Below are 22,244 nucleotides of genomic sequence, written 5' to 3' on the forward strand. Positions count from 1 at the left end.
TGTAGATGGTAGGCTATATAGCTTATGTCTATTTATGTTATGGGCTACTTAAGTGGTGTGCATATTGTTTTCAACGATAGTAGACGACAGTAAGCGACTCTTTGGGATCTGGTGAGCTGGAGACGGAGGAATTGTGCAGCTGCAGTGAGCTGGAACAGCAGAGGAGGCGGTACAGACATCCTGACTCCATCCCGTGGAAAACTCGTCAACTTTCTGCCAACTTTAGATTGTTTTCTTGCCATTATCATTGTTAGCATTTTGACAGGAGACAGAACAAACGTGACTCTAAAATATGCATTTTGGGATATGTTCTAGTACAATGAGAAGCCTGTAGCCTTCTTAGTTTAAAAGTGTGAGTTTTTCGTTATTATTCTGCCTTTACCATAGATACCATCTACTTCACTAGGGAATCAAGTTGTTCCAACCCTGAATGGGTTTCTTTCTTCTGTTGAACACAAAAGAAGATATTTTGAAGAACGTCGGTATCCAGACAGTTGACGGTAGCCATTGATTTTTTCTACTATGGAAGTCAGTGGCTACCGTCAACTTTCTGGTTACCGACATTCTTCAAAATATCTTCTTTTGTGTTCAACAGAAGAAAGAAACTCATATAGGCCTACAGGTTTGGAACAACATGAGGATGAGTACATTTTTGGGTGAACTAACTTATCCCTTTAAGGCAATCTGTGTTCACGCGCGATTCCTATTCCTCCTTGCAGCCTACTTTTAAGAACCCACAAGTTTTTTTCTTTTTTCTTTTCTTTTAAAACCACCCCATAATTCGAAATTCTGTTGTTTCGCTTGAGGTTAAAACGAATGACCCATTTAAATGAAGGTGCTTCTTCTTCTCTTTTTAATCCATAATAATGCATGACTAACTGAAAGTACGTTCTACTTCAGGCACATTGAGATAAAGTTGAGGTAACTCAAGGTTACTCTATGTTCGTTTCAAAGATTGTTTCAAAAGGCCGAGGAGTCCTCCAAGTTAAACGTAAGCAAAGAAATGCAAATCGATGCAGGTGTGCGGGCCTCGGAGGTGACGAACTGAACTCCGATCTCTCAGTGCCCGAGCCCCATTGATCAGCTGAGAACTGGCCCCGTCTCCATAGCAGCCGCCTGGACGGCGCCGCGAGGACTGGCTGCAGGGCCGCTGTCAATGGGTGACGTCACGGGGCTGGCGCCAGAGAGTCTGCGAGAGCGCGAGCTCGCGGCGCTGCTCTGTAGTGCTGCTTTGCTTGGTGCCAATTCATCACCTGTCAGGGATCAGTCAGGGTGTCATGCAAAATGTACACAGCTGTGAGAACAAAAAAAAAAAAAAAAAAAAAAAAGGACGAGGGAGAAAATGGAAAAAGCCAGTTGCGGCAGATGCGGACGAGACCACAAAGCTATGTGTCATGTTTGTAAGTTCTGCGCGCGCTGAATGCAGTTTTTGTTGCAAAGATTTCCTTTTAAAAAAGACAGCCTAAAATGCATCGACCCGGAGGTCCTATCTTACAAGTAGGCTAGGCTTCTTCATTTTCTAAGCAGTGATAATGAGAATGTATGAGGTGCATTCCGACACATCAACACGATTGCATTCCGACGCATCTCCGCAAACATCTGTTTAGTCGGATATGCACAAGCAACCAGGAAATCTCTGTCTCCATTGTTACTTAGCATGTGTAAACAAAGAGCTTTTTTTCTATTTTCTGCCACCACTCTCGCCTCGCTCTAGACTGCCAAAAGGTTTCTAAAAAATGGTAATATAATCCGTGTCAGGATAAAAATATTCTTCCCAGTCCCATAAAGAATGCATTTTCACTTCAGTTGCAGCTGTGCAGTTTCACGTTAAAACTTACAGTAGTAGGCTACACTTTCCCGGTAATTGATTCCCGCGCGTCTATCAATATGCTGCTCGCGTTCGTGCACTAGAGAGCAGGAGGATGTCCTGTCATCACTATTACATCTTTAAACAGGCATAAAGACTCATAATCCCCCCCAGTCATGATGTGTTTAAACAAACAGAAACATTAAGGGCACAACACCAACTGCAGAAAGTAGCCTACATAGACTTGAACCATGTTGGTAGCCTACATCCACAGCAAACACCCTAGATAAAGAAACGCCACTACAAGAGCTTTGGTTTTTACCTTAATCGATTTTTTTAATGGTTTTTGTGTCCTGGAGGAGGTTGGGGGAGGGACACTGTGAAAGTGGGCACACTTTTGAAGAAAAATATTGTAATAGAACAAGGTCAAGTGACTAATAAACCACCCCCCTGACATCAACTTGCCATCTTTATCTAAAAGTATGGTTGCATGCCACTGACTTCTAGGTAAATGTTGATGATTTAAACAGTAAGGGGAAAAGATGAAAATAAAGAAGCAATAACATGAAAAGTCCCTGCCTATGCCTATTTAAAGGTTAATAGAAGGCTTAACTGGGGTTTGTACATTTCATAAGCTGCATTATATAGATAGCCTATATCAAATCTGTTTACATTTTACCTAGTAAAATAGTCACGTAGCCTAGGTATTGTATAGGTTCATTTAAGATGTCCAGCATAAATCAGTCTAAGCTTGTTTTGGCTCATTTGGACGGTTACACTAGAAACAAAGGCGGAAAATGCGTGAAAACATCCTTATACTTTCCAGTCCCTAATTCTCTTGATCAGAAACAGGTACACTGATTTGAGAAATTATCCGTGGAAGCTGAAGGCAGTCAGCGCCACCCTAAACACGCGCTTTCACTGGTTAAGAACGCGGAAGAAATGGGCGGGTCTTGAGCGCTCAGCACAGCGGCCAATAGCGTACTGCGAAGCCGATGATTGACGCGGCCTAACCCACCAATCAGCGCAATCCAAACCAGCGCGTGAACAACCCACCTAGCAGGGTGTATATATACGGCGATGACAGCTCGCTAATCCACTGCGTTTGCTTCAACAGCCCAGAGCAAAGAGGAAATCTCGAACACAAAGGCGACTCTTCCAACGAAACCGTTCCTTACAGAGCTGTCAACATGAAGGCAATAAGCCCAGTGAGGTCTTTCCGGAAAAGTAGCGCGACTGTGACGGAGCACAGTCTGGGAATCTCACGGAGCAAGACCCCCGTGGACGATCCCCTGAGCTTGCTCTACAACATGAACGACTGCTACTCTAAACTGAAGGAGCTGGTGCCGAGTATCCCGCAGAACAAGAACGTGAGCAAAATGGAAATCCTGCAACATGTCATCGATTATATCCTGGACCTGCAGATCGCACTTGACTCAAATTCGGCGATCACCAGCCTGCATCACCCGCGAGCAGGGCAGGGGACATCCAGAACACCCCTGACAACACTCAACACAGACATCAGCATCCTCTCATTACAGGTGAATGTCCACAGAAAGAACAGTGTGACTGTGCAACATCTATCTATCTATCTATCTATCTATCTATCTATCTATCTATCTATCTATCTATCTATCTATCTAATGTGAATTTTTAAATGCGCTATTAATGCACGACAAAGCTTCGTTGATTTGGTGCGTGTTTATGTCCAAGTTTGACTGCAAATAAATATACTTTTTTTTTTTTTTTTTTTGTCCCTTTAGACACCTGAGTTTCAATCAGATTTGATCACAGAGGACAGCAGGACACTTTACCGTTAATCAGGTAAATGCTCTTGAACACACTGGTTTTGATGAGCCATGTATTATATGCTGTAAATGACAGAAAAAAAATATTTGATGCTGTCAGAACAGAATTGAATAAAGAGCATGAAATGATATTTGTTGAGGACAATTTGTGTCACACAGTCTGTAAAGTAGTGTGAAGTGTGTATTAATCATCAGCTGATGTTGAAATGCTCCCATTGAAGGGAAGGCAGTGCTCGTGTACATCTGGAGCCCAGGGTTTTGCTCAGTCTCTGAGTGTTTGGTTAAATGTTCAAACTGCGGCTTCCTCTCTGGCGCCAGGCTGTCCGGATCTCTGCCCTGTTTGCATTCTCTAAATGCGCCTCTTTCTCAATCTTTTGCAGGTGTTTGGTTAAGACACAAGAACACACAGGACCTGGGAACTGGCTTTTCCTCCAATTTCTGTTCTCAGTCTGGAGTTTTTTTCTTTTCTTCTTTCTTTCCTGTAATTGAATCAAGAGACTTTTTTTTTTTTGCTTCTAAAAGGACAATCCATGTGATGTGTTATAAGTTCGGACATTGATTATTTATCTTCTAAAAAGACTTATTTGGTCCTTTCTTCAAGAGGAAGAAGCACTATTCCCTGAAAATAGGAGGGAAACCTGTAAATGATCGCAAGGAACCTTTTCTCTGCATTGAGAAGAAGTCTTACCTTTTTTTCGTGAAGACCGTGTGAATAGGAGACGACGTGGTTAGTTACTGTACAAAGTTTAAGTCTGTTTTTGTCAATTCTTTTGGCACATGAAGGACTGGACGTTGAAAATGACATGATGAAACCTTGTGAACTCTCTCAGAGTTTTATCTTGTATAGTTGCAGAAATTGGACTGTCAGTATCTGCAAAGTGTTATGCTGTATGCTGAGACTTTTTATAAAAGTAATATTGTAAATCGTACCTTTTTTTTTTTATACAAAATAAATCAAATGCTTTATTTGACACTGGTCTGTTATGCTTGCATCTTAAAAATGTCAATCTGCCAGTGTTGTGCTGTATATTATTGACCTTGCCTTTTATATCCAGGTACTCAAAAGCATGTCCTTTGACCTTTCACACATGCACATTTGCCCATTACTGACAGGAACCTGAATGAATCTTTTACATTGCCATATGTTTGTGTAAAAGTGCATTCATTCCAGTTCGTAATGGGGGGGAAATGTGCTATTTCCTAATATATAACTGTCCACAAATCATACGGCCTAGCGGGTTTTCTTGCGCTTTAACCTCTTTCTGAGTTCCCGTGTGGTGGAACTTGAAGGTGTCTGGAAGTAGAACATTAATTGTGGCCGTTTCCACAAGTTCTCTCATTCGTATGTGTTCTGGATGATAAAATCAAAATTGAGCTATTGATTTGTGGAATTCAATTTGTAAAATCATTGTCTGTAGGTTTACGGTCTGTCCCCTAACGAGCACGAAGGAATAAATCGGAGATCTGAATGATTGATTTCATTTATCAATTTTTTTTTACAGCCTCAGCTACTCTGGAAACCCTACAAATATTCAGAATTGTTCACCAAGCCCTTTTGACTAGAATGGCGTAACTTAGAATAACCGTGAGAAGCGGATCATTTTAAATGTTAGCATATCAGACATTAAAAATGAGATTTGATTTAATTTATAGTGCACTTATGAGTCATTTTGTGGGATAAAATACAGGAAAACCATTTAACTACAGAAACAAGATAATAATGGTATGCCCTCTTTATTACATACCTTTCATTTTTAAATGTACACTTTGCAGAATAGTATCTCAATTGCAGCCTAAACCTCTAATAGTGTTCTTGATATGAAGAGTGCGCCACCTGCTGGCAGCCAGACATCACCTCAGGAAAATAATGGACACTTATTTTAATGTCTTTTTTTTTAATGGGGGAAAATTGTCCATTGGCAAAACACTTAAATTTGTGATTTTTTTTTTTTTAATTTTTGAAAATTTAATATATTTGACAGCACACACAAACCGTTAAAAGCTTAAATTGAGCAATGCGATTGTTATATTTTAAAATGAAATAAAATGAATTTCAATTTCAGACTCATTCAAAAGCTTTGAAAAGAATGAGGTTTATTCATGTGAGAAAACAGGACAAAACATTAAGGCATTCACACAAATAATTCCTTAGAGAAACGTCCACATTTTCTTGTTTTTCTCTTGATGTAACCGTTCACAAATAGATTCACTCATCTAAAACACTACAAAGCAGAACACACACTATAGGGATGATCTGAATGGGAATCGGGCATTCAATCACAAATAAATAACAGCTTTCACAATAGCGATCACAGCAAAAACACCAGCACTACCTATATATGTGGTTAAATCCTCACTCTACATGATGACTGGAATATTGTGGACCCACCTACACTAGATCTTTAATGTTAGCAACGGAGCATGAAATAACAGGATTTGCACTAAACAAATCAGAAACTACGAACAGCTTCACAGCCTCCGTTTATTGCATTTTTAACACCACTCCAACAACAGCAACAAACACATTTCTCACACTTTTACACTGCAAATTCTTAACAGTATTTTTGTTTTGCTTTACAGTTGAAAAATATCTAAAACTTCCTTAAAATAAGACATTTACGGATAAATCCAGATGAAATTTGTTTAATATATTAAGACTTATTTTTATAGAATAAGTTGTCAAATTGTAAAGGTTCAATTTGTTAGTATTAATGAATGAATTAAGTTTAATGAACTAACACTGCACGGCAATTTAGTTTAATATTACGTTAACACTTTACAACAAAGGTTTCATTTGTTAACATTAGTTAGCCTAATGTATTAACTAACATGAACTAACCATGAGCAATACATTTGTTACTGTATTCATCTTTTTTTACGTTAGTTAATAAAAATACAGCTGTTCATGTTAAATCACAGTGCATTAACTAATACAACTTTTGATTTTAATAATGTATTAGTAAATGTTGAAATTAACATTAACAGAGATTAAAAAATGCTGTAGAAGTATTGTTCATTTTTAGTTCATGTTTACTAATGTAGTTAACTAATGAAACCTTAATGTAAAGTGTTACCAATATTACTTTATAAATTTGGTCATTGTTGTAATTCATGTTTATTTATAACACATTAATGTTTAATGAATGCAACTTGAAACGTTAAAAATGTATATGCAGAAATTAACATTAACCTACATTAATACATGCTATAAAAGTATTTTTCATTGTTAGTTACTTAATGAACTTCATGTTACTGAATTCAGCTCATTGTTTTTTTAGTAAAAAAAACTTAAAAACCATAATTTTAGGCTAGATTTATGCTTAGTTTTTTTTGTTGTATGAACCTTTAAATATTTTGTATGCAAAACTAAAGAAATACTGTCTAAGAAAATGATTTTGCAGTGATAGATCCTTTTCATAGTTAAAACATTAATTCAAAATTAGCTAAGCAGAATCAACGCCAAGAAAATGCGCAGTAACAGCGTACGAGTTTCGCTAACTTTTGCAGTTGTTACAGACTGTTTTACAGTAATTATCCTGTTAGTTCCTGTCATACCTTCAGCTCCAACCCTGAACCAGCTAAACAAGATCTTCAGGAGCACTGGATAATCACAGACAGGTGTGCTTGAACTGAGCTCTGCAGGAAGGTAGATCTCCTTGAGTTAAACAAACCTGGTCATGCTCAGAGGACACTCTCTCGTTCCTCAGCGGCGTCGGGACCGATGGACCTCTTGCGTTGGACTCCATGCAGGTTCTGGTTGGTCTCTGTGCTGGATCCGGGTCTTATAATGAGTGAGGGGCAGTCGGTGGAGCCGGAGGTCTCCTGCTGAGTGCTGTTGTTGATGTTGTTGTTGAGCGCAGTGTTGTCGGTCGAGCAGTTGAGGTTACTCACGGCTGTAGCGGGCCAGCTTTCCTCAGGGGTACTGCTGTCAGACAGAGCGTCAGAGCAGATGGACATCCGGGCCACGGCCTCGTCTTGAAGGTTGCCCAGCCTGTGCGGTAAGACTCGCTTTTTAACCGGGCTCTCAAGAACCAGTTCGATCAGATGGGTCTCCTCTTCTTTCTTCTCCTGGGGCGATTCGCTCTCCTCATCTTGTAGCGAGTGGTCGGATGAGCTCCTGCTGGACCTCACTCCAGAGTCAGAGGACTTCTTGTCCAGCATGATGTCTGAAACGAAGCTCTTCCCTGTAGATAAGAGGCCTAGATCTGGTTTGGCGGCCCAGGGTTCCTCTCTTAGCAGAGGGGTGGCGTCTGTCTCCTCGTCCCCAGAGTCGTCTTCATCGCTCGGCACGCTGTGGTAACAAGGCCCCTGGCCTCTGGTCTTGCGTCTGGGTGGGATTTTAGTGGCAGACCCATGCTCGGACTTCTCATCCTCCTCTGTAATGGGGTCTAGACAAGCACCATCCGGGGCTGAGGAGAAGTCCGCTATAGTGTCTGCGGGTTTGGAGCCCTTTTTGGCATAGGGTTTGCGGCCATCTTGCTCACCTTCCTTAGTCTTCTCCTCAGAGCTGGCTGAGAGGAACTGGCCGGCCAGGGCTTGAGCGGGACTCTCTCGTCCAGCAGCAGACACCTCCAGCTGGGACATGTGCGAGATGTACTCCTGGTAAGCGTTGCGATACTCTGCCTGCTGCATGTCGGTCAGCTTACAGATGTCGTTGGAAGATTCCTGAGAGTTCAGGCTGGATATGCTGGACGTCCGGTGAGCGTTGGCCTAAAGGAGAAGATCAGGTCAATTTAGACAGTAATAGGCATTTCAAGCAATAATTCGCCCAAAATAAAACCTTTAAGCCATTTTTCTTTCTTTCATGGAACACAAAAGGAATTATTTAGCTTGGTATCGATTATGGGTGTCGCACTATACTGGTATTGATGATAACAGTGATATTTAAAAAAAGGAAGTTAATAATACACACAATAATATAAGAAATAATCCTTAAACATTTCATTTTAAATGTCCATTTTTCAGGCTGTTTCAGACAGATCTTTGGAACTATTCATTTGTTCATGAATAAACACAGGTAGATGTTCTACACAGGTCGTATTTTATGTTTGTTTTTGCATGCAGCCCTTGTAAACTCAATAGAAAGGCATTTCTTGCCATCATTTTGCGGTACAGTTTTATCGTGCCACATTTAATACGAACATTCAATTAAAAAATTGATCTACAGATTTGAAGAAACAATCGATTTAACACTTATTTTTTTACTTTCCAGATGTTCAAGCCTGGCACGTTCACTCAAGAATTCCGTTGACTGTTCTTCATACAAGACTTTCACATGGCTTCAGAAGACTTGGAATAAGTAATTCCTTGTGTTCCATGAGAAGTTATGCAGAGTTCCAGAAACATGACAGTGAGCTGATGACTGTGAACTATCCCTTTGTAGAGACACTAGTTGCGTTCCAAATGAGTCATTAGGTGCATTCCAATATGAGTACTTATGGACTATTTGATGCCGTTTTGCTGAAAAAAAATTAAAAATAGTGTGAGTAACGCATTCACAGAAAGTTCCAAAAAGAAAAAGTGCACTTTAAAAACCTGGATGATGCACTTATTCAACCTAAAAAAAAAAAAAATTAAAAAAAACATTTTTCCTTATATTTCCTTTCCGATGTTGAATGATAAAATAACCTCATAAAATCCATATGTAACGGACGTTGGCCAGTAAGAGCTGTGCATGTAAACCTCACTCCTCACTCAAGAGAATCGAATCCTGCTCGGAGTGGGTCGAATAGGACTGGTTACACATACACGACATGGCTGAGTGCCTAATACAAGTGCACAGTGTGTCATTTGGAACAACTATTGTAGAGTATGAATTCTAGCAGAGAATGAGAACTTCTCTCAAATTAGACTACAATGAAGCGTCTGCAGCATGTTCCATTTAATGTCCACTCACACACTCATACACTCATACTCATACACTCATACTCATACACTCATACTCATACACTCATACTCATACACTCATACTCATACACTCATACTCATACACTCATACTCATACACTCATACTCAGTGTGAGCACACTACTTAGGCAACAAAATGGTGTAAAATAGTGCAGAATTATGCAAAATGGGACGCACCCTAAGTCTGTGTACACAACCAACTTCCATGATACTAATCTAAACCATTATGAGCTCTTGCTTGTGTTGAAACACCTTGCCAAGTGTGAACAGATGAGTGCAGAAATAGCTATCTCTGTGTGATAGAGAGCTAGCGTGTGTGTGGTCAGCTCTTCACTTCCTCTGCCCATCTAGGTCAGAAAACACTCCGTTTGTCACCCAGTAAACCACATGCTATTTTCATGCTGATGAGAGACTACTGAAAAGCAGAAGCTGCGCTCCACAGCGTCAAAATGCAACAGTGTTGAAAATGTTAGGTTAAAAAGGCGCAACAACAACAACAAGAAAAACGTCAGTTTCTTTGTTTCCACACGCACATATGTTTGTGTTGGCCTCTATGTATATAATCACGGCGTCTTCTCATGGTGTGCACCTGTGTTTATCTACAGGCTGTACTTGTCCAGCTGAATGTGTCTGTGTGCACAGCAGTACCACGCACCAGCCAGTGGGCATTGTGTTGTCTGGAGGGCTCCTCAAGCCCCACACCGCTGAGCTCCTCAAAGCTGAGGTTGAGGCTGTACGCAAAGTTTTCTGGGTTGATGGTCACGTCTTGTGGCGGCTCAGAGGGCCTGTGGGGTTCGGGTTGAATCAACACGCTGCTGCCCTGCTCGCTGCACGCTCCTGATTCATCATTCAGCAGCTGGTTCTCCACATGACGCTGCTCTAGAACCTACAGCACAAATACAGCAATGTTTAAAGGGATTCGATAGCAAGAGTGCATTTCATTCATTGAGCAAATCTTGCACTATCTTTGTGAAACTGTGTTCCTCCTCTCTTGATTCTTGAACGCTAAAAGTATTAAAACTGTTCGGACAGGATTATTTTTCTAAATAATATTTGAGTTTAAATATAAAAGGACAACCTTATGCAACTTCGATGTTATGGAAGGTTGTGAACTCTGGATGCGTCACAAAACTCAATGAAAGACTTGTATACACTAGTGTTCAAAAGGTTATGGTCATTGCAATTTTTAAATGTTTTTGAAAGAAGTCTCTTATGCTCATTAAGGCTGCATTTATATTAACATTTTATATTGTAATTTATTCCTGTGATGGCAAAGCTGAATTTTTAGTCTTCAGATCTTTTAGAAATCATTCTAATATGCTGATTTGCTGCTTATGAAACATGTCTCATTATTATCAATGTTAAAAACAGTTGCGCTGCTTAATATTTTTGTGGAAACAGTGATACATTTATTTTTTCAGAACTCTTTGATGAATAGAAAGTTCAAAAGAACAGCATATATTTGAAATATATATCTTTTGTAACATTGTAAATGTCTTTGCTGTCACATTTACATTAATTTCTTTAAAAAAAAAATCTTAATGACATCAAATGTGATATATGTGAAATGTGATATAATTATAAAATTAAGAATGATTGGACTCTGCTTAATGAGTTATTTCTTTTTACATTTTGTGAGATGACATTTTACTCAAAATTGGGGGGAAAATTTCTAAATTCATTAAAAAAATGCACTATATATATATATATATATATATATATATATATATATATATATATATATATATATATATATATATATATATATATATATATTAGGGCTGTCAAACGATTAATCGCGATTAATCGCATCCAAAATAAAAGTTTGTTCTTACATAATATATGTGTGTGTACGGTGTATAATTATTTTCTATATATAAATACACACACATGCATGTATATATTTAAGAAATATTTGCATGTATATACTGTGTATATATATTTATATTATATATAATTTTTATTATATAAATATTTTATATATAAATAACACATTTTCTTAAATATATATATATATATATATATATATATATATATATATATATATATATATATATATATATATGCATGTGTGTGTATTTATATATAGAAAATAATTATACTCCGTACACAGACATAAATTATGTAAACACAAACTTTTATTTTGGATGCGATTAATCGCAATTAATCGTTTGACAGCCCTAATATATATATATATATATATATATATATATATATATATATATATATATATATATATATATATATATATATATATATATATATATATATATATATATATATATATAAAATATTATTAAATATCACAACAGATATTTCTATGCGGTTTGAATTAGAAATAGCCAATTTATTCCATACTTTTTACCATGGTTGAGTGAGAAAAATCACAGAAGTGTTTGATAAAATAGAAACAATACATTTGTGAAACAAGAATGTTCCCTGACCTCTAAGAAAAAGTGTCCCATTTGAATAGGTTTTAGTTTTAAAGAACATGGATACAAGACAAAACATTTTTCACTGCTTCACAAAGGCATTTATGTGAAATCGCTGAATGGCCGTAGTACTATGTGAAACCTTTAAGGCATGCCAATATCACAACTAGCCCCAAGTTGTTCCATTTGGACTCGTTTCCAGCCTGAAGAATGCTACTTTCTTGTAAACGTCAAGCTATTCAGATCTTCAAGTGGACACCGAGCTCCCACTGACAATAACCCTCCTTCATCCAGAAAGCAGCCATCTTGGACCAGATGGCTGCCTGCTTGCTGGCAACACAACATTCGTTTGTATAAGCGCAAATGGAAATCTGATCAACACAGCTACATGTGTTCCTTATTTCAACCCCATCCAGCCGTCTTCACAACAGAGAGATTAGCTGAGTGCTAAACATTACAAACCACAAACAGAAAGATGACCACTATCTGATGTGAACGTGTAGGATTAAGACCAGAAAATCACTAGTCAGCTGATGTCTTACCATGGACCTGAAGAGATGCCAGTCTCCAAAGTTCATGTTCATTTCCTTCTTGAGCTCATCAAGGTTGCACTGAGACAGAACCCGGCCGTTCACATTGGCCTGCAGTGACACAATTTGACAAAACATTATGGCATTGAAAAAATAGCTTACAAACTTTAGATCAATTTGATCTTGGCAGTATGTAGGGGGTTGAAACAGAGTTCACAATAGAGATGTTTAAGTATGCAGGCTGATGGGACACAGCTGGTAGGTTGACTAATGGATGTCTAACGGAGACATCAGATATGTCATTGCTTCCTTCAGATGTTGTCCAGTGGAAAGAAAGGCCTTATTGTGAATCCTCTGTATGCACCACATGGAGCTGATGAAACTAGTTCATCCCTGTAAATACATATTCATCTATTGGAGAAGAGTAATTTACCACACCCCGTCTCTGTCCTGTTTTCCCCACTTTTCTTTTAGCAATCGGTATTTTCCACGAATAGGGTACAAAATAGGGCATACAACTGACGTTCAGACTGACTGACTTTCAAAAAATGTTGATCATCAACTTCAGAAGATTACAAATATTATGAACGGTTTTATGTCCTATTCATTTTATATGACATTTATATAACTTTATCTATATCTACTTCGTTACTGTACTTAAAGGGATAGTTCACCCAAAAATGAAAAATCTGTCATCATTTACTCACCCTCATATTGTTTCAGACCTGCATGAGTTTCTTTTGCTGAACACAAGAAGATATTTTGAAGAATGTGGGTAATCAAACAGTTGACATTAGCCATTGACTTCCATAGTATTTTTTTCCATACTATGGAAGTCAATGGCTACCGTTAACTGTCTGGCAAATGAAAGAAATTCATACAGGTTTGGAACAACTATCCCTTTAAGTACATTTCTAATGTATCTGTACTTTATCATTTTTATTTTGGGAAACATTTACTTTTACTTCACTACTTTCCATAGCATGATATTGCACTTTTTACTCCACTACATTCCTTAAAAACAATATCGTCCTTGTTACTTTGAACTGAAGAAATCTCCACCCTATCTGAGACGCAAGAGCGATGTGCGATTCGTGAACGAGTTGATTCTTTCTAATTCCAAAGAACCTGCCGAACTGGTTCACAAATAACACTGAATGATTCACTCGTGAATTGGACTGATCCAATTGCAGCTGTTCTTGATTGAACAACTCACTGATTCGGTCAAAACGAGCCAAAAACAGATATTGTCGGAGCTCGAATGTACGTGCAACTAAGTTACTCATGTATTTTAGTGCTGATTACCGACTAATGCTTGCTAGAATAAATATATGTTTAATCAATCAGAAATTTTACTTTTAATATTTACCATAAAAATACCATAAAAATCAAGTACTTATTTACAAAAGTACTTACACTTTTACTGGAGTAGTATTAGGGGTTAATTGGGTAAAATAAATTAAAACTTTCATTCAGCAAGGATGCAATAAATTGATTAAACATGACAGTAAAGACTTTTAAATTATTACAACAAAAATCTATTTCAAATAAATGCTTTTTGACCGTTTTATGCATAAAAGAATCTTGCAAAATCAAATTTTCCACAAAAATATTAAGCAGCACAACTGTCTTTAACATTGATAAGAAATGTTTCTTGAGCACTAAATCAGCATATTAGACTGATTTCTGAAGAATCAATCAAACAGTTATTCTGAATTGTAATAATATTTCACAATATTACCAATGTCCTGTATTTTTGATCAAATAAATGCAGTCTTGGTAAGCATAAGAGACTTCTATCAAAACTATAAAGAAAAAACAGTAGCAGTTGTGCCAATTAATATTTTTGTAGAAAATAATAAATATAAATATTTTTAAGGATTCTTTAATGAATAGAAAGAGCAAAAGAACAGCATTTATTTGACACCAAACTTCAGAGCAGTAGTGTATATTTACCATAAAGATTTGCGCCTCTAGTTTTAAAGAAGCAGTGGAACAACAATGTGTACTGTGTTTGTGAAAGTGCCTATTTAAGTGCACAATAAAATCACATGCCAAACCTTTAAACCGACTGCAAACTTTTCTGTGGACCTTTTAGTACACTCTTCCAGAACATACCTTTTTGATTGTGCCGATGTACTGTTCCAGCATGCTGGAGTCCAGGCCCTGGATCTGTCTGAGCTTCTCACACACTCCATCAATGCTAAGAGAACTGAGGAGGACCTGAGTTCCACCAGAAACCACAGAACCAGAGCCCTACACACATACAATAATGTATTCAATATTAATTCAGAATGCATTCTGGGATAGCAAGGCATGAGGCACGGTCAAAGCCATGCAATGCAAAAGCAGTGCAACTCAAGAAAAGCCAAAGCAGTAATCCAATGTCATCACAGAGAGAGGAACTCTTGAGCAGTTATGGATGAAGGAACAATACATGGATTATATTTCATATGAATTCTTATGAAAGTGCTCCTTTCAATCATCTGAGGCCCTAGTTAACACCATAAATGACTGTGGATTCTCAACATAGCTTCACACCAATTGTTTTCACCTAAAATATTTGTGCTTAAGTCCTACTCATCATCAGCAGGCATGTTTACTAAGAAGAAATACAAGAAATAAAAGTAAATTAGTGCATTGAAAGCTATTTTGGGTGGAACTGCAGAACACTGAAATAGAAGCAGCCAATCAGGAGGAGCCTGTGAATAAAATATTCACTACATTCAATGATAATTTAGCTCGTTCTCTAAAAACTCATTTGCATTTAGATTCAAGTTGACGTCAAATTTGAACTTGACACACCAGTTTAAATGAATATAATGGAGAATAATATTTGAGAAATTTTCAGTGAACAACAAATCTTTACATAAATCATCATAATGGCAAACCTGTGTGTTGTATATTTAATGGTGCTTTTTAGTCCTTTCTGGATCTGGACAGCATGTGATTGTTCACATAAATTTGGACAGTGTATTTGAACAGAAATTTCAAAACGACAGAACTGGCTGTTCATTTTGTTCTGGTTCGAAGTGAAGCAAGCCAAAATGAGTCCTGTAAATAACACAGTAAAACACGAGAAAGCTGAAAGGTTTCAATATTTGTACCTGCTTGATTCTGAAGGGCTGAGATTTTATCTGGGAGTGGCAAAAGGAGAGGAAAGGAGGGATTAGGTCACATGCTTCAATCATCAACAAATCAAACGCACACAAAAACATTATTTATGACAGATGCTGCATCCGACCTGCACGAACTGGCAAAGAGTTGGAGCAGAAAAGACACACAGAACGATAAAAGGAGAAAGGACTTCATGGCGAGAAGAAGTTGTTTGATTCCAAAACGGCCCCACCCTGATGGGCGAGTGTTGGAGCGGGGCGATAAGAGTGTAATTAGCGGGAGGAGGAAACAGACGTGTGCGCTGAAGGAAGCGGCTCTCTCTGCTGATAAGAGCGAGACGTCCCAGCACTGCTGATGTTAATCCAGCCAGCCTCTGATAGCAGCAGCCTTTCACACCACACACAACAAAGCAGCCATGAGGGGACAGACCAGAGAGCGGATCAAATGATGGAGGCATGAAAGGGCAAAACAACAGAGCTGAAGGAAGGAGGGCAGGATATGAAGAGAGAAAGCAGCGGCAGGGCGTGACTCGAACGAAAACAGCAGGGAAGGACGATGGAGGCGCAGGAATGGAGAATATGCTGGTGTTGTTGATGGTAGTTTTGATAAATGATATGTCAGTGAGCATTGATAATGGTTGTTATGAAGTGATTTATGATGTAATCGGTCTAATCTGAGATCATCTTGTCCAGTATCGGGCCGTTTAGCAGGGAACCGAATTCATAACGTAATTCTAACAGCCCGCAGTCAATGGATAGTGCACACTAATTGTAAAAGTCACCAAGGCCGCATTTATTTAATAGAGTACATTTTTTTAAATTTTATTACATTTCAAATAACAGCTTTTTATTGTAATACGGTACATAATATAAAAATAATTAATTAATTTATAAAATGTATTCCTGTGATGCAAAGCTGTTTTTCAGCAGCCATTACTCCAGTCGTCAGCGTCACATGATCCTTCAGAAATCATTCAAATATGCTGGTTGGCTGCTCAAAAACATTTCTTAATATACACACACAGTATATCTACTTGTATACTCACATACTTTCAACAGACTTCTGTTTCAAAGTCAAATATGGATTAAAGAGTAAAGGTGGAAACAGATGCTGAGGTCCAGCAATAGGTTGAACGCTCAAGTTTTGTTCACTAGCTGCACATCAAGCTTTAGGGTTCAAGCAGCGCAGGCTGAAACTGGACAGCTAAGTAAGTGTAACATGCCACCAGCACAAGTGCATTTGTGTATGTGTGTGTTTGTAGACAATTAAAGATTCTGCTGCATCTTTTATGCAGAGATATAAACACATACATACACACAGCTAAAGTTACCATAGAGGGGGATGGAGAGGGAAGACCCTCACGTGAGTCCTCTCTGATAATATCCTGATGGAGGGAGACAGAGCGGAAGAAAGAGGAAGAACCAGAGGATAAAAGACCTTTGCAGAAGTGTGGACATTTAGTATAGAAAAGAGAGAGCACTGACAAAGAGACTGGCATGAACTATGGGAGCTTTCCCAATTTTGCTATAATTTTAAACTTCATCAGGTCTTCAACGAGAGTTGACAGACTGAATCGTTGACAGACATTCTGATCTACAATGTAGGCAGACTCTAAACAGCCAGAAATCACAAAGTTTATAATGTCATATTCATACATCATTAACATATGAGCTAGAATGTATAGTGGCATGTATAGAGATTATTACTCATTTGCCATGCAAAAAATGTTAGCTAATCATTAAACTTTCCATTTACATACAAAGGTCTTAATGGTTGATTCTAAGACTCAGAGAGGAGGAAACGAAAAAGGTTGTTTAAAATCAAATGATATCCATATTTGGATAAGAAGCATCAGGGGAAAATGCTAGAATGCTACAAACACTTACAATATATAAAATGGCACTACACTGTGATTAACACAGAGGCATTAAACCCTAAAACTGCTCTGTGAGTTTAATGTGTAAATTATAGCTACAAGCCACAGGCTGTTTGTCACGAGGAGCTTGAAACAAAGTATGAAAAAAGACATTTAGTGCCAAGAGACATAAAGACATTATTGTGGCCATTTAGACTATAGGCAGTAAAACGCGTGTCTGCCTGCAGTGTACATTCAGAGTCGTTTAGTTATGTACTTACTAGTCCCAGACTTGGGTCCTTATGGTGTTTAGTAGCAGGGCGTGAAGGGGTGTGATGGGGGTTGCCAGGGTAATTTCGGGGCAGGTGATAAACGTGATGAGGGAAGTACGGCTAAAGATGTGGAGAGAACAGACGGATACTCAGGACTGAGGGTCAGATGAGGGTCAGCGCAACATCAGGTTAATTTAATGAAAGGTCAAACACCCATGAGAGCCTATAAACACACTGATGATTTATTAGGGCTGGGCTAAGTATATTTAATATCTTCCATTATTATTATTAACAATAAAAATACACTATAAGCTGAATATTGTAGGAATAATTAAATTATTTTTATTAATGGTGTTAGTATTATTATTATGAATAATCTTACTACTACAACTACTTAAAGGAGAACTCCGGTCAATTTTAACATTGAGCTCATTTTTTTGTACATTTGGAGTGCTGTCAGTACAGAGAACAACGACAAAAATCGGTGTTGCCTACACCGTATTATCCTCTTTTTAAAATTTGCACCCTGTTGACTTCAATGGGGCAAGTTTTAAACCTGCTTTTAGCCTCTTAACATCCTTGATGTGTCATTACAAGTGCACAGGTCATGTGAGTGATTCCTTCGGAGTGAACGCGGGTCAATCTGACTGCAGTAGATGTGCAAGATATTAATAAAAATGATATTTATTTAGCCAGCGCTCATACCTGTATTTACATCCTGTTTTCGGTCAAAGTCGATAGTAATCGATTGTCGAGTTCACGCGCATTGGTTTAGTACCTATGATCATGCGCGTGAACTCGACAATCGATTACTATGGACTTTGACCGAAATGTATGTGTATCTATATGTGCGCTGGCTGAATAAACATCATTTTTATTCATATCTTTCACATCTACTGCAGTCAGATTCACCCGCGTTCACTCCGAAGGAATCACTCACATGACCTGTGCACTTGTAATGACACATCAAGGATGTTAAGAGGCTAAAAGCAGGTTTAAAACTTGCCCCATTGAAGTCAACAGGGTGCAAATTTTAAAAAGAGGATAACACGGTGTAGGCAACACCGATTTTTGTCGTTGTTCTCTGTATTGACAGCACTCCAAATGTACAAAAAAATGAGCTCAATGTTAAAATTGACCGGAGTTCTCCTTTAAGTAGTTGTAGTAGTAAGATTATTCATAATTAAAATAATAATAATAATAATAATAATAATAATAATAATAATTATTATTATTATTATTATTATTATCAGTAAACCCCATGAATAAAAAAATAAACTCGAAAATAAAAAAAATGTATAATGCAGGTTAATTTTATAATACAACATAAATAATATGTTGTTCATAATAATAATAATAATAACAACAATAACATATTTATGTTGTAATATAAAATTAGCCAGCACTGCGTGAATTGTAAAAAAATACATATTATTTGGGGTACAAGTTTTCTAAAAAAAACATTCAAGAAGATCAGTTTTGTTCTCACTCGTATTTTGCTCTATAATTATCACAAGTATGCTTCAGTAACCGTAAACACGGGTGCATTTTGCTTGAACACAATAACCAATGTCTCACCCGGTTGTAGAAGGGGTGCTGGGGTCCCGTGAGCCCACTAAAGTAGCTGCTGTGGGGTTGAGTGGCTGGCATCACTCCAGCAGGGGGGAAAGGCCCAGGGAAAGAGCCCGTGGGAGAGCAGGACAAAGAATGCTGCCCAAATGCAGAGTGTGGCCGTACCGAAGCATCTTGCAGGGGCAGTGAGGGATAGCTGACTCCTCCAAGGTGCATCTGCTCTCGTGCATCTCGTACATCTGAAACGGGGAGGGAGACAGAGAGAGAGAGAGAGACAGAGAAAGAAAGAGTAGGAGAAAGTTAGATCCGAATCTTGGCCAGCACTTTAAAGGCATTCAAATCCTCCCACTCACAGTCGACTTCAGCCAAATGAAGCATTTATAGTACGTTACATGTGAGAAAAGAAAGGCCTCTGTGGTTTTGATTCTCTCAGAAAAACACGGAGTTCTCCCAACAGAAGCGGCAAATCGCAAAAACGCACCTTGAAGAAATAAACGTGAAATGGCTCCCAATGAAATTCACATTCGCTTTAACGTCAAAGTCTCAAGGGCTGAAACAAACGTCAGAATTTGTTAGGTTGGAAATGATATTTCTGAGTCACCCAGGCAGACCAAATAAGACCGGCTGGGTGACTCAGAAAACAAGCGGCTCATCGAGATTCAGTGATGTTTCATTTCCTGAGGTGAACACAATGGAGACCTTACTCATCTCTCTGGGTTCACAAAGGAACCTTTATTGCACAGTCCATTGTCACATTGCACCATGCAACGTCTTCTGTCTCGAAGCACACACCAGCTGACCAATGTCATGTGATGAGATAATATCACCCTCTCACATCCGCAATGATTTAGATAAGTCTTCTCAAGTGAGCACTGTGCATTTACGCATCTATACTTGAGGAAAAACCCAAAAAACCCCAGCTAAATCTAGGAAAAGCCAGAGGACATCCTAAAAGAAAAATATATGTCTTGTGTGTATAAAACTGTAGAGCACACACACACACGTTTGGTTTCCATGGGTTTTATGGGGACTTTCCATAAACATAATGATTTTTATACTGTATATTCTATTCCCAAACCCTAAAACTTTCTGCATTTTTACATTTTCCAAAAACAATTAGGTGTGAGCTGTTTTCCCTCATAAAGACCAAAAAAAAAAAAAAAAAAAAAACCACACACACGCACGTTTGCCATATGTTTAATGCATTACACTTTCTGAAGGTGTTTAATGAATAGATATGTACTATAATGTATTATAAATGTGGTTAGAATTATTCATGAGTCCATACAATGCATAAGGTGCATTACAAGGCATAATTAATGCATTCAAATTCTGTTATAATGCATTATATGAACAGGCTTTAAGTAAAGTGTTATCAAGCAATATCTTTCATCTAAATTTGACATTTTGTCAATTATTGTCGACTACCAAATAGCATTTATGGTATTTATATTCATGGTATGTCCTCCTTATTTATAGCTAAGCAAACTTGTTTGTGTGGGTTTGTACCTGCGATGATCTCCCTTAGTTTGGGATCCAGGTTGACAGTACAGGGCAGGAACATCTCCACATCACGAGCGGTGAGAACAGGGGTGTGCGATGAGAGAAACACCTCAAAACTGCGAATATCACCATCGATCTCCAACAGAGGCTCCACATCTTTAGTGGTGGGGATGTTTTTAGAAATCCTGCAATGAGAAGGTGACAATTAACGTACAGAATAAACAGCAAAGGTATACCGGTTTCAGAAATTCAGAAATTTGGGGCTAAAAATGTCCAAGTTATTTAAAATCTTGGGGTGGGGGTTGATGCAAATTAATGTACAGTTAAATAAAATATATAATATATTAATAATAAAATTATTACATGTATAACTCCCTCAATAAAAGGCACAATTCCAGCATGTAAACATTGGGGTTTATTTCCGATACTGATGTGGACTGATTGATTGATTGACTGATTTATGGTCACATTGCTTTAGTGTGTATTAATAACAACATGTAAACTTACTCTTGTAAGACTGAAAATACTGGTCGAGGCCCTGGTCTGAGACAAAGGGCTAATTACCATCTGACCTCCCCCATACGACCTTACTTCTGCAAACTACTAAGAACTCACACAAGAATATGGTTTAATGTGAATGTTTATCATTGACTGTTATGTTTTTGGTGTCATTTGAAATGTCTCAAAGTGAGTGGTACAGATATCTCATATCCAGATAGATAAAATAAAAGGTAATAAGGTTTATAGAAGTTTAGAGAAAACTGGTTAAGCCATTTGAGGGTGGTTTTCCCCATCCCCCGTATCACCTGGGCACACAGGATAAAGGAAGGTGTGCGTGCTCTATCGGGGCTCTTCTTTGCTGGACACGAATGGAATAGGGTCTCTGTCTCTCTCTCCCTCTCTCTCTCTTTCTATCCCTTTCTCTCTCTCTATCTCAGGTACAAACTGGGTAAGATTCTTTGGTGTAACCAATGTATAACCATGTTCTAGATATTTGAATTGATTGTGGAATTGATCTCCGATATCTGAAATATTAAATTATTACATGTGATTATTCTAACTGATTTTGACATTGTTCATTTAATGGTTAAAAGGAATTGTCAAACATTCGCTCACTTTTAGTGAGGCACAGATATTATTAAAACCTTTCATTTATGGAGTCAGATGAAATAAACGAGAGTATACATAACTAAATGTATTGTAAATTTAACCAACCAATACTTTGCAAGAGTGAGGACAAGAACACGTGATTCCTTCCCCGTGTATTGGCGAACCGGCAGATTGGACCAATATAGCGGGCCTTACACTCTAAATTGCAGTAAAATGTCTCACAAGTCACAAGCTCACACTCTTAGCCCAAATTTTTGAGTGCATGTGGTTTCTGCAGTTATTTCTGCACCACGATGTCAGGCGCTTTCAGATAAATGGTTTCCTTTTGCAAT

The 22,244-nt window shown here is 38.1% G+C and overlaps 2 protein-coding genes across 10 annotated transcripts in view; one reads left to right on the plus strand and one right to left on the minus strand.

Moving 5' to 3' along the window:
• The first annotated feature begins 1,262 nt into the window (after window positions 1–1,262).
• id2a (inhibitor of DNA binding 2a) lies at window positions 1,263–5,686 on the plus strand. Its single transcript, XM_079853524.1, has 3 exons — window positions 1,263–3,348; window positions 3,571–3,631; window positions 3,996–5,686. Exons 1-2 carry the CDS (start codon window positions 2,998–3,000, stop codon window positions 3,625–3,627), a joined length of 408 nt encoding a protein of 135 aa, XP_079709650.1. The 5' UTR covers window positions 1,263–2,997; the 3' UTR covers window positions 3,628–3,631; window positions 3,996–5,686.
• Window position 5,687: 1 nt separating this feature from the next.
• kidins220a (kinase D-interacting substrate 220a) overlaps window positions 5,688–22,244 on the minus strand; it is a gene marked incomplete at its 5' end in the record, with an annotated part of 51,186 nt that continues 34,629 nt past the window's right edge. For 7 of the 9 annotated variants that reach the window (XM_079853509.1, XM_079853511.1, XM_079853513.1 and 4 more), the window contains 9 exons: window positions 5,688–8,325; window positions 10,177–10,407; window positions 12,496–12,594; window positions 14,602–14,739; window positions 15,591–15,620; window positions 16,931–16,984; window positions 17,737–17,847; window positions 19,306–19,538; window positions 20,809–20,987. In XM_079853509.1, coding sequence (XP_079709635.1) covers window positions 7,297–8,325; window positions 10,177–10,407; window positions 12,496–12,594; window positions 14,602–14,739; window positions 15,591–15,620; window positions 16,931–16,984; window positions 17,737–17,847; window positions 19,306–19,538; window positions 20,809–20,987 — 2,104 coding nt within the window. In that variant the 3' untranslated portion in view covers window positions 5,688–7,296. The remainder of the gene's footprint in view (window positions 8,326–10,176; window positions 10,408–12,495; window positions 12,595–14,601; window positions 14,740–15,590; window positions 15,621–16,930; window positions 16,985–17,736; window positions 17,848–19,305; window positions 19,539–20,808; window positions 20,988–22,244) is intronic. The other 2 variants (XM_079853516.1, XM_079853515.1) reach the window with 2 other exon arrangements.

This window comes from Squalius cephalus (genome assembly GCF_949319135.1).
Source record: "Squalius cephalus genome assembly, chromosome: 20".
In the NCBI taxonomy this organism is placed as follows: domain Eukaryota; kingdom Metazoa; phylum Chordata; class Actinopteri; order Cypriniformes; family Leuciscidae; genus Squalius; species Squalius cephalus.

Bases quoted from the DNA above. Each gene is read 5' to 3' on its own strand.
- id2a (XM_079853524.1), top strand. From the start codon at position 2,998: ATGAAGGCAATAAGCCCAGTGAGGTCTTTCCGGAAAAGTAGCGCGACT. The intron at 3,349-3,570 runs GTGAATGTCCAC...TTGTCCCTTTAG, and splicing joins TCAGCATCCTCTCATTACAG to ACACCTGAGTTTCAATCAGA.